Below are 23,169 nucleotides of genomic sequence, written 5' to 3'. Positions count from 1 at the left end.
TGACTCAGAGTCTCGCTCTCAACTGGAAATGTTTTAGAAAAAGAATATAACATTTTCTTACATTTGCATGATTGAAAATCGCTGTAAGTTTTAGAAGATAGTAAGGGTGTATAGGAACATAAAAAAAAGAACAGATCAAACTGAATAATGGTTAATATGGTTTAAAGGGGCTTTAAGTATTAACTTGGATGACATTTGTTTACTACAAGCATGCTAACCTGTCAGGAAAGACACACAGGACTACTGATGATGTAAGGCCCTCTGACGGCCCGTGCGTGCGGTGGAGGGGCTCCACGGGTTCTCAGGTTAGCAGGCGCCACGTCCTTTTCTCAAAGGCAAAACCAAAGTGAAGACTCCTCCTTCCCTTTTCTCTCCAGTCACCCCCCAAACCCAAGAGTATCTGATAGGTCAGGCGTTTCTGAAAAGCAAGACTTCTATGCTGGGAAGGGAAGGAGAGCTGGGGCTAAAAAAGAGGAGAAACCAAGCTAGCCTTCCCAGCTCTTCATGAGCATTAAGAGATCTCCACGTCCCTACCTGTGAATCTGTCCAGCAGAAACCCTCCACATCTGCACAGAGCCTTAACTGTAGACAGGCCTGTGGGGACAGCACATACCCACTGTGAGCATCACAAAAGCAAGTGAACGAGGGCTGGAGAGATGGCTCAGCGGTTAAGAGCACTGAATGCTCTTCCAGAGGACCCGGGTTCAATTCCCAGCACCCACATGGCAGCTCACAACTGTCTGAAAATGCAGTTCCACGGGATCTGACACCTTCACACCAATGTACATAAAGTTAAATAAATCATTTAAAAAAATTTTAAAAAAAAGGCAAGTGAACGAGTTATTGAGGCTGGGATACCAGTGGGATTCCTGAGTGTGTCACTGATGCTGGGATACCAGTGGGATTCCTGTGTGTGTCACTGATGCTGGGATACCAGTGGGATTCCTGAGTGTGTCACTGATGCTGGGATACCAGTGGGATTCCTGAGTGTGTCACTGATGCTGGGATACCAGTGGGATTCCTGAGTGTGTCACTGATGCTGGGATACCAGTGGAACTTCTGGAGCCTTGCTTGAAAAGCACTTTAGGAGACAGTGGTGGGAGGAGAAACCAAGGCAAGGTGCTTGAGTCCACTGGTCAGTGCCACTGGTCAGTGGTGTCCAGTGGTGGGGTGGGGTGGGATGGGGAGTGTCAAGCTCTCACACCTGGAGAACTGACCGGATCTGACATAAGTGGGTGCACCATGGCCCTGTAGGAGCTGGCATATTCTTCCCACATAACCACTTGAATACTGTGAGTGTTCACACTTGGATTCACACAGCCACTCAAAACAAGCGGCAGAAGGGTGCAGATAAAGTGGCCCTTGTGAAGAGCAAGCCTGCATCCCAACCTAATGCCTGCTTCAAACTGCCCATGTCTCCGAGCTCTACAGGCAGTGTGAGAATTAGTGGCCAGAGGTTGGTCACAAGCCCCAGCTGCCTTCACTTGTGCTTACTTCCCCTGCACAGCTGTTCTAGGATCAGTGGAAAGAGCACTCTAAACTGACTGTGTTTCCTGTTAATAATGGCTGCTTCCACTGAAGCCTCATGTGTGTGTGTGTGAAGCCTCTGTGTGTGCGTGTGCACACATTTCCCTACCTTTCCTGGGGGGGGGGGGGGATGTCCCAGGACAGGATGAAAAGCATCTTTGGCCTTGATCCCCTCCCTCCCATTGGATAGCAGATTCAACTGCCTCTAAGACTTGAAGTGGGTGTGACTGAGTGACAGAATAAAATGTTGAGGCATAGCAGGCGGTGGTGGTGGTGGTGCACGCCTTTAATCCCAGCACTCGGGAGGCAGAGGCAGGGGGATCTCTGTGAGTTCGAGGCCAGCCTGGTCTACAAGAGCTGGTTCCAGGACAGCCAGGGCTGTTACACAGAGGAACCCTGTCTCAGGAAAAAAACTGTTTAGGCATGAGCTCTAAAGAAACAGCAAAGGATGACTTACAGTCTCTTCCTGAAGTCACCATGGGGGCCATGCAGAGCCACTCCTGTGGAAGAGGTGAGGGTGAACGGTGGGGAATGCATCAAGGCAAGGCCCAGCTCTCCCCGACTCTGCAGCAACCCAGGTTGCTCACACCACTCTGCCTGACACAGGCCCTACCCGCCCTGCTTCCCTCTAGTTAGAGCCTGGTCATTGTCCTCTCTGGTCTTGGTCAATGGCCCCTTCCATACTGAAAACTCTACATCCACTTCTTTTAAAACATTTTATTCAATAATATATACTTTTAAAATAATAATATGTAACTGCCCATCATGCCATACACTGCCCCCATCCCGTCTGTGGAGTCTGTGGTCAGCTAGTCCTTGGGATCTGCTGGAGCAACAGGCAGCCATGGGACGGGCCAAGGGCATGGGGAGCAACAGTAACCAACAACCATTTTTGCATACCCTTCACATTTCCCATGCTTTCTGGGTCGGGAGGAAGTCAACAGGAAGCCAAAGGCATGTGAACCTTTTACATTCGGAAGTGAGGTCTGATTTACGGTGGTGGGCTGCCCTTCAGGTGGTCTTAGTTCGTGCTCGCCAAGCCTGCCACCATTGTGTGTCTGCTCTCGGGACGTGATCTCGCTACACGCGTTAAGACGTTTGATTTTGCTCGTTCTGCTTATGGAAAAGTATGAGGAACCGCAACAGACCTGGGGAGAGATGGGAGGAGGGGAAAGAGGGCATTAATCAATCAGAGCCAGAGTGAGAGGCAGGCCACCTGGGACAGGGCACAAGCTTGTGTTCTCCACTCGATGGGACACCAGCTCCATGAGCACAGGCCTTGGAGTGTCCTCTTCCTGCTCTGTGACACTCTAGAGGCAGTCACTGACCTGCCTTCTGGAGAGGAACTCTGGCCACATTATGTCACAGTCATTTCTCTTGCCCTATCCTTCAAGTTCAGGTGCTGATGCAAATGCCTAGTGACTGTCCCACAAGCCAGACAGGAGGTCCAGCTCCAGGGTCTCAGACCTGACACACTTACTGAGGGTACCAAGTCTAGGAAGCCGAAGACTTGGTATTTATTCCGGGAAAGGGCTGAATCCACTCATTGAAGGGCAGCAGGCGGACTCAAATGATTGTCAACCTGCCTCTGCAAGCAGCTAGCTGTCTGGGATGGCCTTTCATACCCATCATGGTAAAGCCAGTGACTAGATTCTAGAGACCACAATGAAGCATCCAGTAAGCTCTGTCACTCTGTGGAAATTTCCCTTGGGGGAAAGTTTCTTTCTCCTGCTCAATAGGTGAGAAAAGCTGCCCATGCATGTTAAGAAATTACATTCCACCCAAGCTCTTGAGCTTTTGTCCAAGGTTCCAATCCAGAGCGATCAGTCAGGGATAAAAGCACGACCATGGAAGACCTCTGCCACCAGCCAAATGATGGTACAGGCCCACAATCACGTGTATGTTGCAAGGAGTGGTAGGGAGAGATTTTCACAAATACCCAAACTTGGGTCCCAAGGTTAAAGTCATGTAACAAAACCAGTCATTCCTGAGAAGCAGGGGCCTCGAGTGATGGCACTGAGAAACTAGAGGACAAACCTACCACAACACTCCAGTCCCATTCCTAAAGTGTTCACAGCCAACTGATGGCCTCAGCCACCACGTATGTCTTCGAAGCTCCAAGTGTATGCTGGTGCTTCCCCCTCCCCCAAGACAGGGAAGGCAAGCTAAGGTCCCAGCAACTGTTTGTCTCCTAGTTGGGAAGATCAGGCATTGTTGACATGGCAGCCCATGTCAGTCATCTAGGGCTACACCGTGGAACTGGGGCTGCAGTGTTCATGTGGAAGTGTCACCAACAACACAGGCAGCGCTGTCTTCCTGCAAACAGAAGGCTCCTTGGTTCTTCAAGATCATCCAAGCTTGCCTCTGGATAGCAAGATTTCTGCCCCACTCTTAGTCACCATTTACAGCAAGAAGAGCCAGCAAGTGAAAAACTTAAATTTATTGATTCAAAGTTTTTTTGTTTTTCTTTTTAAAATCCCCAATACATGCAGTTCAGGGTTAAGTGTCACATTTGTAGCACATTGTTGAGTATTGACACAAAAGTATGCATCAGTTGCATAATCCAATCTTGCCAGCTTCTATGACAAAGATCGCCACCCTCCAGGGCAAAAGCAAGCGCTCCTAGCCACCTCCCTTCTCATCATCCATACACTGGAATTTGTTTTGAAGGCAGGACACAGCAGTTTTAATTTTTTAAACTCCCCGGCAAACTCACAAGATCTGCTTGCTTTTGCTTTCAGAAGGGATGGCACTCTGCAAGACCTCTCTCCCCACAGCTCTTAGCCACTCACTCATGCACACGAGGGAGACTGCCCTTCCTTTTGAGTGTCTGGGAATCTGAACTGACATTAAAGCAAACACTTAACTGGCTCCTACACTGACCCCAACACACATATAAATCCTTCCCATTGTTCCTGTCCCGAAGCTGTGCTGACATGGCAGCCATGATCCTGGAGAACCTAGGTTGTTTCCCTGAGTAGGTACAGACCAAGGCCCTTGGCAACTACCTCTCAAGGGCCACTGGACCCAAGCCAGGGGCAGCATCCTCTCCCAGCACATTTGTGACAGGAGCTTAGTGACCCCCTAGTTTCATTCTCAGGAAGTATGAGCTGTTCAAAGCCTACCTTTATATTTTTCTTACTGGATCCTTTTCTTTCACCTGCACCCCACCACCCAGCCACCTCCCTAAGCCTCCGGGACCCCCAGCTCCTTTCTCTCAGCAGTCAGCCTGAGATTGCTTTCCTTTCCGCGAGAGGACCCATGTGCCCTAAGCCAGGTGGGCATGGACATTAAGGGAAGGTTCACGAGGAGGCCTGGCAGGGCACTCTGCTCCATACGAGGCCTCAGCAAAACATGCTCTCTTTACACAGGCAATGGCTTCTACCCAGCCACCCACAACAGGGACAGGAGCCAGGTTCAACTGAGTGGCGGCCGAAAAGAACAAACTGCTACCAACACACTTCTTAGTAGCATTCTCAGCATGGCTTTCTCAGCCCAGGCAACCTTGAGGTCACGCTCCTTGTGGATACCAAGGAGACAGTGAGCTGGAGTCAGCCCTGGGGCCGGAGCCTCTTCTCAGCGCACCAGGTGCCAGTCTTGAACACAGGCAGTACCTGAGATGACAGTGCAACACTACCCTGTTCCCCACGGTTTGTTGTGTTTTTGCTTTTCATTAGGAAATAATTAAGTCCTTGTCATAGGCACTTTTAACTTGTTAAAAGTAATGAAACAAACAAAAGAAAATCACTGAGATGAGTTTAAGATGTATTCATGTGAGAGATACTGAGTGGGTAAATTTACCAGTTTAGTATTTCTCTCTCTCTCTCTCTCTCTCTCTCTCTCTCTCTCTCTCTCTTTCTCCTGCCCGCGCGCGCACACACACGCTTTAAAACTCTCCAAACTCTAGGGGCTGGACCCAGGTACACCTGGATCAAGATAGGTTTGAAGACAGGTGAGAGGGCTACCAGATTCACTGCAACTTGGGAAAGATTAGCCTAGGCAGAGTGCAGACCCAGAGGGAGCAAGCATTAAGCCCAAGGATGTTCCACAGTAAGGGGGAAGAGAGGTAAAGTACAGGCACTGCTGCATACAAAGGACACGCCCCGCTGAGCTGTCACTCAAGGACCCCTCTCCTAGAGCATGCCAAAGAGGAGGGTCAGGGGAACATGGCCAACTCTTCTCACAGAAGTTTTCACTGTCTCTGGAAGACCCAGGAAAAGAGGTGGGGTTACTGCTCAATTGAGACCCCCCCAACAGGCTCTTGAACAACTTAAAGAGAGAAGAGAAGCATGGGTAATCAAGGCGATGAAGTTAGAAAACAGGAAAAAACATACGGCAACACATTCCCTGGACAGCCAAAGGGCACATGAGAAAGCCCATAGTATCCCCAACACTTGAGGTTTGCTACTTGACATGTCAACCCAGGCTCAGTGGCATCCATGTCATGTTTCTGAGTCAGGAAGAACAAATGTATAGCACATTGGTACACAGAAGCTGAGGCAAGGAGGCAGATCTGCATGAAAGCCTTAACTGCACGGCAATGCTTTGGCTTCATAAAGGATCTTAAAGAAGATTTTAAAACTTTATTTATTGTGTGTTTACATGCCACAGCGCAGGTGTGGGAAGAAGACAGCTTGTGGGAGGAGGTGGGAGGAGGCTCCCCTCACCATGCACTTTGGGGACTGAACTCGGGCACCAGTCTTTGCAGCAGATGCCTTTACCTGCCATGTCACTGGCCCAGAATCTTACTTTTTAACCTGTAAACTCAACTCCATACTACCAAGGAAAGTGTTAATTTGCCTTTTAAGTTCCCACAGACCAAACGACAAAATAGAATCTGCATTTAGAGATGGACCTGCTACCAATACCAATACAAGTTTATTGGAATTTGGAATGTAAACAGATGTTTCAAACAAACAATCTAACCTTATAAAAATGTATGGCATTATTAAATAGTTAATGAAGAAACCCTAAGTGTGATGTGGTTTATACCCCAAACATGTTAGGTCTCCAGAGCTGAGGCATGGCTCTGCAGCCAAGGAAAGGGGACTAGGTGACAAACCACGTCAATGACCAGTCCCCCAAATGAAATTAGCCCTATAAAAAACAAAACAAAACAAAAAACAAACAAACAAAATCTATCTCTTTCAGCTAACACGAAGTTAGCACAGTGGATCTATAAAGCTTTGACACTTGCTCCAGGAGCCCCACTTCCTCCCCCAGCCCTGGTCATCCTGCTCCAGCCAGCTGCAGGAGTCATGGGACAACCTTGCCCACAAGCAAGCGCCTGCATGCCAGACTTCTTTGCCATCACATTCATGTATGACCTATCAGAGCTGTAAATGCCATCACCCTGATTGCAACCAGACCTGTTTGTCACAGGATTAAAAAGAGGGAAGGTGGCGGGTATGCCTTTTGTACACGTGACATCTTTCCTGAATGAATCCTAATAGAAAATTTCCCTCCCTCTTTGAACTGCCTGAAGACTAACTTTGCAGCTGCAGCTACGGTTGTGAACAAAAGTAGTCTTTGTTTTAGAGTGGTACATTAAAGGAGGTGCCCATACAAAGCTGTGCTGAGAAATGGTGAGGGTTTCCTTACAAGGCGGCTGGGGGGGGGGGGGGGGGGGGGGGAGGGGGGACGGGACGGGACTCAAAAAAGAAACAAGATTCAACAGTTAGGCAAATCAATAAAGGTGAGCCCCAAGTTATGCACACAGCATGGAACTTCTAATGCACCTGGGACCTGTTCATGGCATCTCAAGATCTATAGTGCCATCTTCTGACACTATAGAGGACATGGTGAGAGTGACCGCAGTTTGCCTCCAAATGGATATACTTAGAAGAAAACTGCAGGAATGAGGTACATTTCCTGGAGAGCTCATGTCATAAAAAAATACATAACACATGAATTTGTAAAAGAGCTTAAAAAAAATACTGTCACTGTTTTAATCTTTTTTTCTTTTTCTTTTCTTTCTTTTTTTTTCTTTTGTAAATGAGGCTGGTGTGTCAGAACAGACTGCTGACTTTTGCTAAAACTGAGCCTGAATTCTCACAAAAGAAAACCAGACCACAATGGAATAGATAGGAAGTCAGATATTCAGAGCTTGTTGACCGAACGGGTTAATTCAACAGTGGTATCCTGTTAAACGCAGGTACGTGCACAACAACTCCGAGCGTCTCATCTCCCATGCATTCCAAAGGGAGAGTCCCTCAGATCCTGCACTATGCGCTGCCACACTGCACAACGCAGCTCCCTGCAGACTAGAACTGGGGAGTTTCTTGCTTTTGACAGGCTTTAGGTCTTTACTCTTCTTTGCCTTTAGAAGGAATGATTAGAATTTCTTTTTATCACACTGTAGTTTCCTTCAGGTTTTGTTTGGTGGTTGGTTTTACTGGCAAGCATCAGTGCCGCATTACCGTCGGTTCTCCAGGCTTCATCGTGCTGCGGTGAGGCCACTGGGAAGCACGGCATTCTCTGGGCAAGGCTGGGACTGCTCCTTCACCACAGGGTCTGCAAGAGAGGAGCACGGGTCCACACGTCAGCACCCACTTTTCCTCTTCTATATGCACCAAGACAGACATTTATGAGAAACTCAGGTCACACAAGAACCAGGCACCAGGATCAGGAATGGACTCCTTTTCTTTTTGTCCTCAAGGCAAGGAATAGCACCCAGTCTCATGCATGCTAGGCAATCAATCTTCTACTAAGTCATAGCCTCAACTACTTCTGAAAATTTTATTTGTTGCTCAAACTAACACTGAACTCAGCCTTAGGCTGCAGCTCAGTCAGGGTAGTGGTCATGCCCAGTGGAGAATTATTTGGAGGTAGTTCTACTTCCTTAGAATACAGAACTGGCTGCTGAAAGGCACAGCAACCCCAACTTAACCACCAATTTCTTGTGATTTCTTTACATACCAACATAATACCTAGCCTTTAAATTCTTTAAAGCATGTACAATGAGCACATTATAAAAAGGGTGAGTAAGAGAGCCAGTGGCAGTCTATAAATTTTAAGCAGAGTGAAATACGCAATTTATTTAGAAAAACAATCAAACAATTATCTGAAATATCAGGTTGTTTTTGTTATTATTTCTGAGACAGGGTCTAACTATATATCCTAGATTGCCTCAAATTTGCAATTCGTATGCATTTGTCTCATGAGTTTATACCAGTACTGCTTTTTATTTTATTGTGTTTGTTTGCTTTGCTTGCTTGCTTGTTTTTTCAGACAGGGTAGCCCAAGCTCTCTCATGGAACTAACTTTGTAGTCCAGGCTGGACTCGAACTCAGGGATCCACCTGCCTCTGCCTTCCCAATCCTTAGGTGTGTATTACCACACCTGGCTATTTGTTGTTGTTTTAAGACAGAGTTTTATTATGTATCCCACTGACTGCCTCTGAGTGCTTGGTTTAAAGGTGTGTGCCACTACGCTGGGCAACACTAGTATCCTGAAAGTGGCCTAACTTAAGAGTAAAAACAGCTTTGTGACTGAAATGAGAAAGTAGACAATGGAATGTCAGCAGTCCAGAGCTCAGGAGGCTGAAAGAGAAGACCTTTCAACTTCTTGTTGCTTTAAATTTCTGTCCTAGGTTTAAGACCATAGTAAGTCCTTCATATTCATTACAATTACTAGGAATTAGCAAAACTCCAAAGGAAAAAAGGAAAGGAAAAGTGCACAAAGGGGTCAAAGAACAGAGTGAAATCAGAGTCAAGTCACTCCTCAGCTTCTTCCTTTCCCAGCCCCTTCCATGACTAGACTGTGCCACCTCTGCCTCCACACGGGTTCAATGGAAAGATGTACTCAAACCACAAGCAAGTACAAGAGGCACACAGACATGCTGTGGGAACTGCCGGCTCACCTCAGGCTGCTCTGACTCACACACTGCTTCCTTTAGAGCCATTAGAGCCATTAGAGCCGTCTCACGACCTTTCTGTCTGTCTGCTTGGTTTGAGACAGGGTTTCACTGTGTAGCCTTGGATGTCTTGGAACTTGCTCTGTAAACCAGGCTGATCTCCAACTCAGAGACTGACCCGCCTCTGCCTGAGTGCTGGGATTAAAGGTGTGCATCACCACCACCCAGCTGATCTTCCTACTTTTAACTTACTTCCTTAAAGGGAAAAAAATAATCTTTGATTATAATTTCACACTTGGAAAAAAAAAATCTTGCCAGGCACTGCTGGCACACACCTTTAATCCCAGCACTCAGAAGGTAGAAACAGATCTCACTGAGTTCGAGGACAGCATGGTCTACAAAGTGAACTCCAGGACAGGTCCCAAAGTTACAGAGAGAAGCCCTGTCTCGAAAAACCAAACAAGAATCTTAGATACCCTAAGTATATAAGTCCAGAATGACGGGAATGGGTAGACAGCACTGCCTCCGAGGTATTACTAGCAGTGAATTAAGCAAACACCTCCAGGAACTAATAAAATCACCTGTAAATGGTCTCAGTGATCTAGAATAATGATTTGAAGCCAAATTCCTAGGTTGATCTAATCCAAATCCCTACTTTTCTGACTGACACCAAAGATAAAGGGAGACACTCACAGAAGTATGGGTGCTCCATGGCCTCTTTGGCAGTCAGTCTCTGTTGATGGTCGTACCGCAGGAGCTTGTCAAGAAGATCTAGGGCCTCGGGGCTGACAAGGTGTCTGTTCTCACTATGGATAAAGTTTTCCCAACGCTTCCGTGAATGCCTACAAAAAGTACATCATTAGTATTCTGAGACTAAATACAAGAAAAAGCTCCTCTAATAGACCCAACACAAACCAACCCTTAGAATGATGCACTGTGTGAAGCAGCTGAAGCCCATTCTTCTCAGGACCTACTTCAGAACAGGCCCCTGCCTGTTCAGCCCAGTGCCCCTGCTAGAACCACGGCATGCTGACATGAAACTGCTCAGTCTATTTAAAACATCTGCATCTGAGTAAGCATTATTCTTCTGCCTTTTTTTTCCATCAACCGTGGGTAAGGCCTGGTGGTGACAAAGTGAAGCAATGGTCGGTAGATTCCTGTGAGTTCAACATTAGTTTGGGTCTACACAGAAGTGAGACTCAACCTCAATAAATAAATTGGACAAATGAGAAATTGGATTTTGTGTAATATTCCCACTTCAGAAATAGGGCAAAATGCTTGCTCCTCCCTTACCCTCTCTCTCCCCCTTTTAACTTACTGTCCCAAGATATCATTGAAGTGTGGATCTAGGTCTATGTGGTACTTCTTCAGATATCCATACAGTTCATCTGTCCCCAGAACTTTGGCAATTCGAACAAGCTGAAACACAGAACACACTGAACCAAACCACCAAGCACAAAGCTTCCCATGAGCTTGCCAGGACACTGTGCCGGGTCTGGGAATCAGGAAATTCCACACCACCCAAATCTCTTTGGACCTAACAGAGACCCCAGCCTAGAATAAACAAAGAGACTTAAGGACACAAAGCTCACATGAATGCAAGTTTCTAAACTACTTTTAAAGGGTTAACATAATTTAGATGCTAATATCTTTGGGGACACTGATCAAATGACTATAGAATCTGATTTTGTCAGACAAAGAGCTGCGTTACTTCTTAGAGTCATCTTGAACTTCCAAGAGACAGCATTGGCTGTCTTTGCATGGTTGGGGCCCTCATGCCCACACACAATTCTGAACAATTTGTTAGCTTACAGAGCCCATGTGCACTGAGCAACACTCCACACCTTATTCCTGCCCCAGAGGCTATTTCCCTAGCATTTGTGACAAGCCGGCAAAGGCTGAAGCTGCTCACCTGGTCGTAGTTGTCCTGCCCATGGAAGAATGGCTCCTTTCGGAATATCATGCTTGCTAACATACAGCCCAAGCTCCACATGTCCAAGCTGTAATCATACATCTGAAGGCAGGAGGAATGGTCATTAAGTCAACAATGTATCAACCTGCGTTTCTCATACTCATCTGACTTCTAAAGATCAGCCCTTGCTTTTGAGGCACTCCAGCCTTATTCATACAAGGTAAGTATTTACTACTAAGCTCCATCCTCAGCCTTTCTGCAGTTACTTTAGAACTAAAAGTCACTCCTTTCCCTTAAGATTAAGAAGAAAAAAGCCAGCAAGAGACTTAGGTAGTAAAAGGCTGTTAAGCCTCTAACCTAAGTTTGGTTCTAAGAACCAACATGGTGAAGATCACAAACTCCTGCAAGTTGTCTTCTGACTCTCCCACGAAGGCTATAGCACAAGTATGCTCATACATACACATACACACATTAAAAAAAAATGAATTCTTTGTTAATGTAGCTGAGAAAAACCTTTAGAGTAAAATAATAATAATAAGAATAAACTGACTACACAGAAATCAGGAAAATCCTTAAGAGAATATAAAAATAGTTCAGAGCAGCTTCACTGACACATTCACCTGATAGTCCACAAGGAGCTCTGGTCCCTTGAAGTACCTTGAGGCGACACGAACATTGTACTCCTGAGCAGGATGATAGAATTCCGCCAGACCCCAGTCAATCAGTCGGAGCTATGATAAAGACCAAACAATGCAAGAGGTGCACTTCGAGATACTTACTCACCCATACCTCTGAGGATGCCACACCACATCTCTCCTACAGGTATTCGGCCACACGTAGTGTACCCATGAAAAGTCTACTTCAGAAACTGTAGATGAGGTCATTTCTGGAGCAGAGTACTTAGACTATTCTAAGTACTGAGTTTTTCCCCTTTTAAAGTTATCCTGGTTTTTTACTCTACAAATCAAAAGCACACAGCCTTTTTTCTGTCTCCATGCTCCTTTCCTGTGGAACACACATTCCATCATTCACAGCTCTAAAGCCTCAGGCACTACTGAAGGACTCAAGTGCATACCCCACTCCGGAACTGCTCTATTTGGTCATTAAGCTAACACTGGCTAAAACAACCAGAGTTGGAGAGACCCAAGTGTACTTTTTAGGGATAGTAGGATTGGTCTAATGGTCACTAAAAAGCAAAGCAGAAACTACTACTATAGCTTCTTCCTAAGGTCCTCCGAACACAAAAACCAAAATAAAACCAGTGACCACAGCCAAGGTCACATGTAACTTCGTGGAGACTAGAGAAGTCACAGCAACTTCAGTCTACTGAAGAAATCTACGCTCTACAGACACCACAGTGCTACTGGACAATGCTGAGGTTTCCCCAAGCCTTCAGCAAAGATATGGTGCTACCTGGCTGGACTGGTACCTTTTTTTGTTGGTGATCTATCATGACATTGTGAGGTTTCACATCCCTGTGCATGATTCCCTTGCTGTGGCAGTAATCCAGAGCCTAGAAGGTAAGAAAGCAGAGAAAAGTAAGCAAACTCTCTACCATCCCCAAGGCAAACCCATTTATTATTTGTGATACTTTACCTTGAATTATCTCAAAAAGGACAGCTTACTGTCTTTAAGAAACTAAGATGCTCTCCAGGGACACTACAGCTGGTAGCCAGTAGAAAGGGGGCTGTTGATGATCATGATGAAGGTTGCTTTAAAAAGAGAGAATGAGGCCGGGCGGTGGTGGCGCACGCCTTTAATCCCAGCACTCAGGAGGCAGAGGCAGACGGATCTCTGTGAGTTCGAGGCCATCCTGGTCTACAAGAGCTAGTTCCAGGACAGGCTCCAAAGCCACAGAGAAACTCTGTCTCGAAAAACCAAAAAAAAAGAGAGAATGAGGCCAGAGTGTGGGACCTCAGAATCTACATGGACATGAAAAATGAATGACATTTGAAGATATTTATTTTTTCCCCCACGAGACAAGATTTCTCTGTAGCTTTGGTGCCTGTCCTGGAACTGGCTCTTGTAGACCAGGCTGGCCTCGAACTCACAGAGATCCGCCTGCCTCTGCCTCCCGAGTGCTGGGACTGGAGGCGTGCGCCACCACCGCCTGGCCTGAAGATAGATATCTTTTAACCAGGCAGACTTAAGTTATGTGAACTATGTGAGTTTACATTTACATTTTTCTTAAACATAAAACCTGAGCCAGTATTTAAGAATTATTACTATTCTAAGAGAGAAAATCACTTCCTGTAATATAATCAGTATAAAAGGCTTTTAAAGTATTGAAAGCCAATGATCCTTAGTAAACCGACAGCTGTGTAAGCAATGTCACCATGTCGCTGTAGAGCTTTTCAGCACCCCCATAGTTCCCTGGAGCTCGTTTTCAGTTAATGCCCATGCCAAGCTACTCCTGGCTACCATGGATCTGTTATCTAGAGAATTCTTACTGCTGGATATTACTACTAATAGTACAGTACTTTGTCTAATGTTCTCACTGAGCTTATTTATTTCTGACACTGAATCATTTATGAATTTACTAGGGTTGTTTCTACTTTTGGCTGTTGAGAGCAAATGCTGCAACGAACAATCATATTTAAGCTATTCTGGAGGTTATGTATCCATTTATCTTGGGTAAATTTTTTAGGGGCAGAAGCGCCTTGTTGCAAGGTAACTACAATTTTTAAGAAACTGCCTGTTTTCTCAAGTCCAGCACAAGATGGCTCCAGTCTTTCCACATTCTCACCGACAGCTGTCACTGTTTTTTGTTGTTTTTGCAGGCCTCTCCCTCCCAAGTGCTGGGATTAAAGGCGTGTGACACCACCGCCTGTTCCTTCTTAAATTACAGCTATTCAGGTAGCTCAATGTATTTCTGATTTGTGTTTTCTTACTAGTGATGAAACATTATCTGCCACGTGTTCACTGATCACTCTCTCTCTATATATATATTTAAATGTAGACTATAAATAATCTATATTTATATTATATCAAAATATATTTATAGTGTCTTTAAAGAAACACTGATTTAAAATTTTAAGCTTGGATTAACAAGCCTTTTTCCTTTGTATTGTTACACAGTTCAATCAGGCTGCCCTCTACTCTCTGCACCCAGACTGACTTCAGAGTCGATATTCTCCTGCCTCAGACTCCTGAGTGTTGGGATTACCACATCCAGCTTTTTTTTTTTTTTGCCCCTAATATATCTCCCACCTACCCACTCACAGCTCTTTAAGTCTTCTTTCCCACACACACACACCATGGGTCATCTTTGTGAACACCAAAGTTAGACCATTTGGCTTAAGAAGCACAGGAAAATTTCAGGAGGCCAGAAAACTCTTCGTGTGGGTCTATCCTGTATTAAAGACTATTCAGCACGATACACGGCATCTACTTACGGTCTAGGTGCCAGTTGTGTCACTCAGGCTGTGACAACAAAAGTAACTCTAGATACCAAGTACCTCCTGCAGTGGTAGACTAAGGATATACCACACCAGGCATCTTCATGCTGGAGGGTTTTTAAACAGAGGACAAGCAAGCAGCATGCCAAAAAACAGCAACAGTAACAGACAAGCTTTGACACTTTTAATTTGAATTTGGAGAGTGGACAATATAAAAACTTGGGGATAGAGGTGACATATAATCTCCAAAGACAGAAGGAGCCTAAGAGCACTTTCTGGATGTCCGTAATTTTTCTGCCAGCCTTGTCCATAGTTTTTTGTGTAGTAGAGTAGCCACCAGCTATGCAAGACCACTAAGCACTTGGCAAGTGATCAGTATCACATGAGCAGAGAACAGAGCTCTTAGGTTTTGCTTAAGCGGCTACCATAGATCTAAGGACACTTGGCTGAAGGTTTATACATACCAAGTCTACTATCACAGAAACTCAAGATTTACTTTACAACAGCTGTAGCAAGATTCTAATGTGCTGCTGTGCCTTCTTGAAACTGACATTTTGCTTAGTCAGCATTTCATAGTTCTCACTCAAGTCCCATCTTGGCAGTTTTCCTATAAAACTAGGCTCCATGTGGGCACATGCCCCTGGATCTGAACCAGATCACAGGAAAACTGGAGGTGGGGTCAGTCACTGAGCAGTCACACACAGCCTCCAGCTCAGTTTCCCGCCATTTTACTCAGCCTTGTCAAGACAGAATCCAGACAATACCTGAGATGGGAAAGACACATGGAAGCAAAGGCTGAGGGAAAAAGCAGCAGTGATTAGTTCTTGGCAGTACTCACTGGCCAAACACCCTGTGGGGATCCTAAAATGCCTTTAAATTTCTTCTGATCATTCATCAGCAGGAACAGATAGAATACTGCTACCACTAGACAGTAGCAGGGCCCCAGCACTGAGGACAGCTGTGCTAGTTTCTTTGTCCAGCTGGTGCTCGCTAAAATCTACAAAACCTAAATACTGGGGGCTGGAGAGATGGCTTAGTGGTTAAGGGCATTGCCTGCTCTTCCAAAGGTCCTGAGTTCAATTCCAGCAAACCACATGGTGGCTCACAACCATCTGTTATGAGGTCTTGTCAGAAAGATATTGTATACATAATAAATAAATAATATTTAAAAAAAACCTAAATACTGACTTAAATGAACACTTGGAGAGAATGGGGCACGTGGTTCCTCCAGGGTGCATGTGTGGGGTTTCTTTCCTGGGAGGACTGCAAACCTCTTCCTACTACTTAGACTTCTACTCTGGAGAAGACACAGAAACGGCAAGACCAGGTCAAGCTCTAGTTTACCCTTCCCAACAAAAAGGGAGCTCAATAGATATGGGAGTGACTTCCCCAAGCCCCACACTACTTGTGCTCCGGATAAACAGGCAGATCATTCCAGCATTCATTTCATGGAGGTCAGGTCTTTAAACTTCCCCACTCCCTAAGTCCAGCCTTGCTCTCTAACCTGGTTTCAAGCAATATTCCACAGTTCCCCACATAACCCCATCTTGGGAATTTTCTTAATTGAGATCTACAACCACTATTCCCCTCCCCCCCGTTTTTTGTAATGCTCTATAATTTATATTATTATTTTGAGAGAGTTCTCATTTTGTAGCTGGCCTGAATACACTATGTAGGACTAGGCTTATAGTGAACTTAAGAGACCTACTGGCCTCTATCTCCCTCAGTGCAGGAGTTAGTCATACACCACCATGCCTGGCCATTCTGTTATTTATAAGCACTTCTGTGAGCTCATAGTTCTTAGTGAAGTTATTAGTGATTCATTACCTTAAAAGGTACATGTAGCATTTTCAGAATGCTTTACTCAAGTATTCACCTAGACAAATGAAAATATTCTTTTGCCAATTGATAATGCTTTCTTTTTTTATAGTACTTGGTATTTTTAAGTCACTCAGAAGGAGGCCACCCATCACTTCTCCCTAGATTGAGCATTAGCACTTGGGGGGTGAGGGGTAGATCTTCTCATATAAAGAAAGGATGCTAAAAGACAGTTTGATAAACAAACAAACAAAAACCGGCTGCCAATTCTGTACCCATCCCTCTTTATGACTTTCCCACCAAGAGAATAATAACCATTTTGCAACCCTTTGAAATCAAGGGCTTGGCCACAGGGTTGACTTTGGTTACAAGGTGCTGGCAAACCAGCACGTGCCAGGTTTGAAGTGTTTACACATTGAGGGTCTCCATTCTTACTGCTATTTCAAAGACGGATCAAACTATTCCAGCAACGCCAGCCTGTATCACAAGATACATGATGGGGGGCCAACCCAGACCACCTTCGTCTCAGTCAGGCAGACTTGAATCTAAAAAAGACTTAAACCAGGCCAACTCTGAGGATTACGAGCAATAAAAAGCCATCTTTAAAGACTTTATATCTGAGTGACTTTTCTACATAGAAGACTAGGATTAATTACTGGCAAAGAAAACTTCAACAGCCAACAAGAGGTGCAGGGGGGTTGTGAGCTCTGTATAACAGCCCTGTCCGTTTTGACCAGTCTTCTAAGTTTTACTGAAACACCACCCGTGAGGAGGGCTGGATAGGTGACTCAGTGGGTTAAAGCCACATGACTGTTCCTTTTAGCGGCGCCCCAGGTTCAATTCCCAGCTCATCGCATGACAGTTGACTACTGTCTGTAACCTACCATTCCAGAGGATCTGACACCTTCACACCGATGCACATAAACTAAAGTTAAATTAAAAAAAAAGAAGAAGAAAAAAAAGAAAAGAAAATCTAAGAGGTCCTCACAACAGAATTCTCATCAGAATTTAGGCCTCTCTAGATTCTCTGGGTAGCAGAAAATATTCTGCTTGAATTTTTCTTTTCAAAACACTTCTTAAAGGAATATGCCTGATTTTTTTTTTTTTAAAGTACTGTCTACAAATGCTACTTACTTTAAGTAGTTCATACATATAAAACCGGATATCAAAGTCAGTCAGGATCTGGTAGAGTTGCTGAAACAGATTTCAGAAAACATAAAGTTAATTTAGTCTGATCGTATTTGTTATTCTAAATGCTGGCCTTCCTCCGCAAATTTAGTTACAATGGCCACCCACAACTTCACTGCCTGACCTGGAATGGCATAGATGAGGGAGCTCAACATTCCACCTTCAGCAGAGAAGGGGAAAAGGAAGGAGTTCTGGGAGAGGGAAACACTATAGCCAATTTGATCTTTGCTACTTAACCTTCTAGAATTCTAATAACTACAGCCACACTGTTGTGAAGTCAAGTTGTCTAGCTGTCCACATCAAGCTGAGCCCACCCAGCGCATAGCACACATGGAGACCTTCCCCAGTTGCTGCCGACTAGTGTTAGGGGAATGAAATGACTTGTAAAAGAAACAGGGAAAGTGGTAGACATCTGAAAGATGCCATGAGTCTTCTCAAAAATCTATGCCCTCTGATCCCCACCAAACAATTCCAGGCTAAAAAAGATTTCACAGGCAGTAACTGATATATTTTTTAAAAAGGAATAATTTACAGGCACTCGGGAGGGCAGAGGACAGGGCTGATCTCTGAAGTTCGAGACCAGCCTGGTCTAACAAGAGCTAGCTCCAGGAGCAGGCTCAAAAGCGGCAGAGAAACCCTGTCTCGAAAAAACCAAAAAAAAAAAAAAAAAAAAAAGGAATAATGTAATAAGGTGTTAAAAATAAAAAACTTTCATTACTGATAATCCAGAGATCTGCCTCATGGAGTTTGAAATAAATTTGAATTTCTTGGAGCAGAGTACCCAGGATCATTAAAGTACCATAGTGTCAGTCAGACACTACGCATTGCCTTTGGTAATCATCAATTCCAAGCAAATCTCTTCCCTATCATGTAGGCAGTGTTTCCTATAAATAAAGTTAATTGAAACACTTAAAACTTTTCCTCTATTAGAGAAAAGAATCACCACATCACAGGGATCTCCAAGGAGCACAGAATGGTTACACAGGAAAATGAAACTGTATCTGCAAATATGACAAAGAAACTAATAAAAAGCACAGTTGTAGAGAAGAAGCCACATCTCTCCTCTCCCTTAGGGAAGAGTAACTTGCCTTTCCAGCTTAGTAAGAATATGTAGCTCTCTCAGCCCCAGATAACTGCTGGCTTGGGCCCATAAGATGCTGTGCTGGTTGGGGCTCACCTGTGGGCTGAGCTGTATCAAGCGTACTTACTCACCAACTTGTTTCAGCCTCCTAAGGACCAAACCCCAGGTCTCTGTTTTATCAACCCGGTGCTTCAAGGCAGGTTTCTTAGCTAGTACTTGGTCACAACTGGCAACCAGAATATAAAAGGTCTAAGATACGGTCAACCCGGGTTGTGAGAGTCGTCTCAGAGGCTGTGCTGAACTGAAACACAGGGTCAGAAACAGCCCAGGAGGAGAGAAAAGATCAAATTCTCAACCCGAGTACTAATGTTTATATTTCTAAACAACCAATATGGGATATCTTATTTGAACCTTTATCTCTAAAAGCTTTTCCTCTTGGATCACACTATACTATATAAATCATCATGTAAAGGACCTAAGGTATAAAACCAAATGTCCTTAGGGTGTCAGCAAGTATTTCTGACTATCCCAGCCAGTACCAATTTTACTAATATGAAAAGACATTACCCACACAACAGTGCTTGGAACCTATTCCTTACAAAGCCCTAATGGCTGGCCATCAGTCTAACCTTTCTTCACGGTTCCTGGTGGGATTAAGATTAAACTACATCTGGACCAGTTAACCACCTGTGCTTATGATTAAGTCCTTTCCAAGGGCCAACCTGGTTTCCTCTAATTGTTGCTGCCAATCTCCATTGGCAGACTTCAGGAATCACACTTCTCTGAAGATACCACAGGTATCTGCTCCTCCACTGCCCCCTTTCAGAGATCCTCTCCAAACCACCACCTCAGCTTTCTACACAGAAACAGTTCTCATCCTTCTTTAAACCCTAGGTCATGCTTTCCCTCTAGGGCAGTGACTCTCAACCATCCTATGCTAATATATACATTTATTCTGTTGCGGTGACTCCCAATCATAAAAATTATTTCTTTACTACTTCATAAGTAATTCTGCTTACTGTTATCATGATTGGTAATGTAAATAACCATATGGGACCCCACAGAGGTTGAGAACCACTGCTTCTAAGGTGTTTTCACAGCAAGTGAGACTCTCAGGGTCTCTAGAATTAGCACCAGAGGTATACCGGCAGGGAGCTGAGTTCTGAAGGTAAATCCTCACTGTAGTAAACACAAACTGCTACCTGCCTAGAGCCTACGCTAATGTTGCCCGAATAACTAGCTATTGTACATATAAGGAAAGCAGCTGCTGCCAGCTGAATGTGTCACTACTGTGGTGATTCAGGATCTCTGAAGTCTCCCCCACCTTTCCCCCAAGGTGTTATGAACGCACACTGCAAAGCTGTATCCTACTGTATCCCACTGACTCCACCAAACTCTCAAGCCAAGCCCTCACAGCAGGACAGCATGTCTAGCTCCTCCACTCGCTCTTATAATGCTCACCAGTTTAGTGACTAAAACAGACCTAGCTTTCAAGAACTAGCAGAGTTTCATGTGAAATTACAAAGGGAAACTTCCTAAGAAGCACACTTCCCTCCAGGTATGTAGAGAAATATTATTAACCAAGCAACTGCAGACTGTTGGCAGGAAAAACGCTTTTGCTCACATTTGCATAAGAGACTTAACCAAAAACAAACCAAGTTATTTCCCTTCCCAGGAAGATTATGGGCTCACAAGTAAAGGCACTTGCTATCACACCCAACAACCTGAGTTACATCCCTAGGACCCACAAGGTACAAAAAAGAACTGATTCCCACAAGTCTGATTTACACTCGGCTCGCTCCCCTCACTCCACTCACTCACAAAGTTTATAAAGGTAGTAAGGAAGAAACCACTTACCTATTCAGGTCAGCTGCAAAGCCTCAAACACCACTGGTGATTCCCTAAAAATCAGTTTCTACTACAGGAGTAATCTAAGGAGGCCTGGTTGAATATGTCTTTGACTTTTCTAAAATAAACCCTGCAAACATGCGAAGAGGAGAATGGCAGACAATGCAACTTGATAATCAGGCTTGATGTCTCCTATGCACAAGTACAAACTTCCAAGGAATCACCACAGTGGGCCTCACTTACTCCTACTGCATGCATGAATGCGTAACTTCAAAGACACCGGGGAAACCGCACAGTCAGTTTATACTGTGTTCTTGCCTAATGGCTACAATTCAAGAGGACTTCATTTTCTATGGACTCTGACCCACTACACAAGAGCAACAGGTATAAGAAGTATGAGACGCAGAGCGAGCATACACAGCTCAGTACACACCAAGAAATCTCAGGGTTTCAAATGGAGGAAGATCAAAAGGAGGGGATATATAAAGCCAAAGGACAAGCAATTATTTCAAGTTGTAGCCACCAATTTAGGATACTGCTAACATGTAACCTTCAAGACCGAAAAAACAAAACAGTGTTGTTTGGAAATTTACGGAACTAGAACAAATTTTAATTTATAACATTCTTAATGCCACAGATAACTGGGCATCTCAACTGATACCTTTTCCTTTAGACTTATTCTAAGACATGGACTTCTTATGCAGCTCAAGCTGACCTGGAACTCACTAGTAGTTCAGGTTGGCCTTGAATTTAGAATTCTCCTATTTCAGTCTCCCAAGCACTGGGATTGCATACAAGTGTGTGCCACCACACCCAACTCTTACTTGACACTTTCAAGTTGAGGAGTGTGCTGTTAAGTAGTTACTCTAACTCTTAGAGACAACCTCCCCCCCTCATCCCCCCCCTTTTTAAAGTTTGTCTTTTGAAGGGACACTATGTTTCTTTTACTGTTTAACTTTGACATACAGAAAACTGGTGTTTTTTTTAAAGGGGAACAACAGGGGGCTGGAGAGATGGCTCAGAGGTTAAGAGCACTGACTGCTCTTCCAGAGGTTCTGAGTTCAATTCCCAGTAACCACATGGTGGCTCACAACCATCTGTAATGAGATCTGGTGCCCACTTCTGTCTGTAGCATATATGTAGGGAAAATGCTATATACATAATTAATAATAAATCTAAAAAAAAAATTAAAAAGGGGGAACACCAAACTAGTACCTCTATCATGAAATGAAACACTAGGGGAAATGAGTAAGGAACCTTCATGGTTTAAAACATGACCCACATTAGAATCACAAAGCAAACATCAACAGGCTCCAAATAGTCAGCACTATACAGGCTGGGTATCTGTGGTGCTTGTGACCAAAGTTCTTTGTTTCAAGACAGGATTTTCTTTATGTATCCCTGTCTGTTGTGGAACTTGCTCTGTAGATCAAGCATGCCTTGAACTCAGAGATCTCCCTGCGTCTGTCTCCTGAGTGCTGGGATATTAGAGCATGCACAACTACCCACCCTGTTTCTATTTTTATACTTCTTAGAATATTTGCATAAAAATAATTATTTTGGTGACGAGACCAATATAAAATTACATCTATGGTTTGTTTTGGGGGTATTTTATTTTTGAAATAGGGTATCATGTAGCCCAAGTCGACCTCAAATTCCCAATCCTTTTGGTTTCTGGCTTCTGAGAAAGATAGGATTAGATGCCCCAGTCACATCTGAACAAAATCCAAAATCCTATCTGTGTTTCATATATTCATATACACAGAACAAAGTTAAGTTCAAACCTTTTTTTTTTTTCTTTTTGGAGACAGTGTTTTATTATGTAGCCCTGGATGGACCTCAAACTCAGAGCTTCCACTTGTCTCTACCTCCCAAATGCTGACATTAAAGGCATGTACCACCACATCCAGTTCATTCAATATTTTAAATAGTTCTGGTCATGAAACAAAGCTTCCCCTTCTCTACTTTGTGGGGTGATAAGACTTGTAGACTAGGGATGCAAAACCTGGATAGAACATGTTTTCTGGACACAAATACAATCAAATTAAAAGTCAATATAAGAATTTTTGAAAAGCCCAGTTGATCTTGAACCATATACTCACAAGCATATAGCTCTAAAGACATTATGGGGACAACAGTAACTGAGAAAGTCCTAATAGAAAAGGCCGCGACAGTAGATGGATCACAGTATAACTACCTAAACTTCTTGGCTACTGTGAGGACACAGGAACACTCAGGTTCTATTAACAGCACACTCAAGAACCAGGTATGGTAATGTCCAACTAACTCTAAAGATGACTTAGAGAGGAAACAAAAGAACCTAGCAACATGAGAGGGAAAGCAGATCTTAGCAACAGCAGGGCATCAAAAACACTGAGTGGCCAATCAACAGGCTGATAGGTGCCACTGTGCAGAAAGTCTGGGAGGAAACCCTTAACCGCTATTTTAAAATCAGCATTTCTAACTCAAAACCTATCACCTAACATTAACAAATAAGAAGTTAGGCAGGAAGACAGCTGCCTAGATTTATACACTGTATTAC

At 44.2% G+C, this 23,169-nt stretch overlaps 1 protein-coding gene across 1 annotated transcript in view; it reads right to left on the bottom strand.

Annotated features, from left to right (window-relative positions):
- Nucleotides 1-6,386: 6,386 nt before the first annotated feature.
- Nucleotides 6,387-23,169, bottom strand: part of Csnk2a2 (casein kinase 2 alpha 2) — a 33,290-nt gene continuing 16,507 nt past the window's right edge. The window contains exons 6-12 of the mRNA XM_042054238.1: nucleotides 17,645-17,704; nucleotides 12,724-12,807; nucleotides 11,915-12,025; nucleotides 11,295-11,396; nucleotides 10,701-10,801; nucleotides 10,076-10,224; nucleotides 6,387-8,040 (exon numbers count right to left, since the gene is read on the bottom strand). Of these exons, the coding sequence (XP_041910172.1) occupies nucleotides 7,964-8,040; nucleotides 10,076-10,224; nucleotides 10,701-10,801; nucleotides 11,295-11,396; nucleotides 11,915-12,025; nucleotides 12,724-12,807; nucleotides 17,645-17,704 (684 nt within the window). The 3' untranslated portion in view covers nucleotides 6,387-7,963. The remainder of the gene's footprint in view (nucleotides 8,041-10,075; nucleotides 10,225-10,700; nucleotides 10,802-11,294; nucleotides 11,397-11,914; nucleotides 12,026-12,723; nucleotides 12,808-17,644; nucleotides 17,705-23,169) is intronic.

This window comes from Arvicola amphibius, chromosome 15 (assembly GCF_903992535.2).
Source record: "Arvicola amphibius chromosome 15, mArvAmp1.2, whole genome shotgun sequence".
Taxonomy (NCBI): Eukaryota; Metazoa; Chordata; class Mammalia; order Rodentia; family Cricetidae; genus Arvicola; species Arvicola amphibius.
The sequence above is the reverse complement of the archived record's forward strand: the minus strand, read 5'-3'. Positions and strand labels throughout refer to the sequence as shown.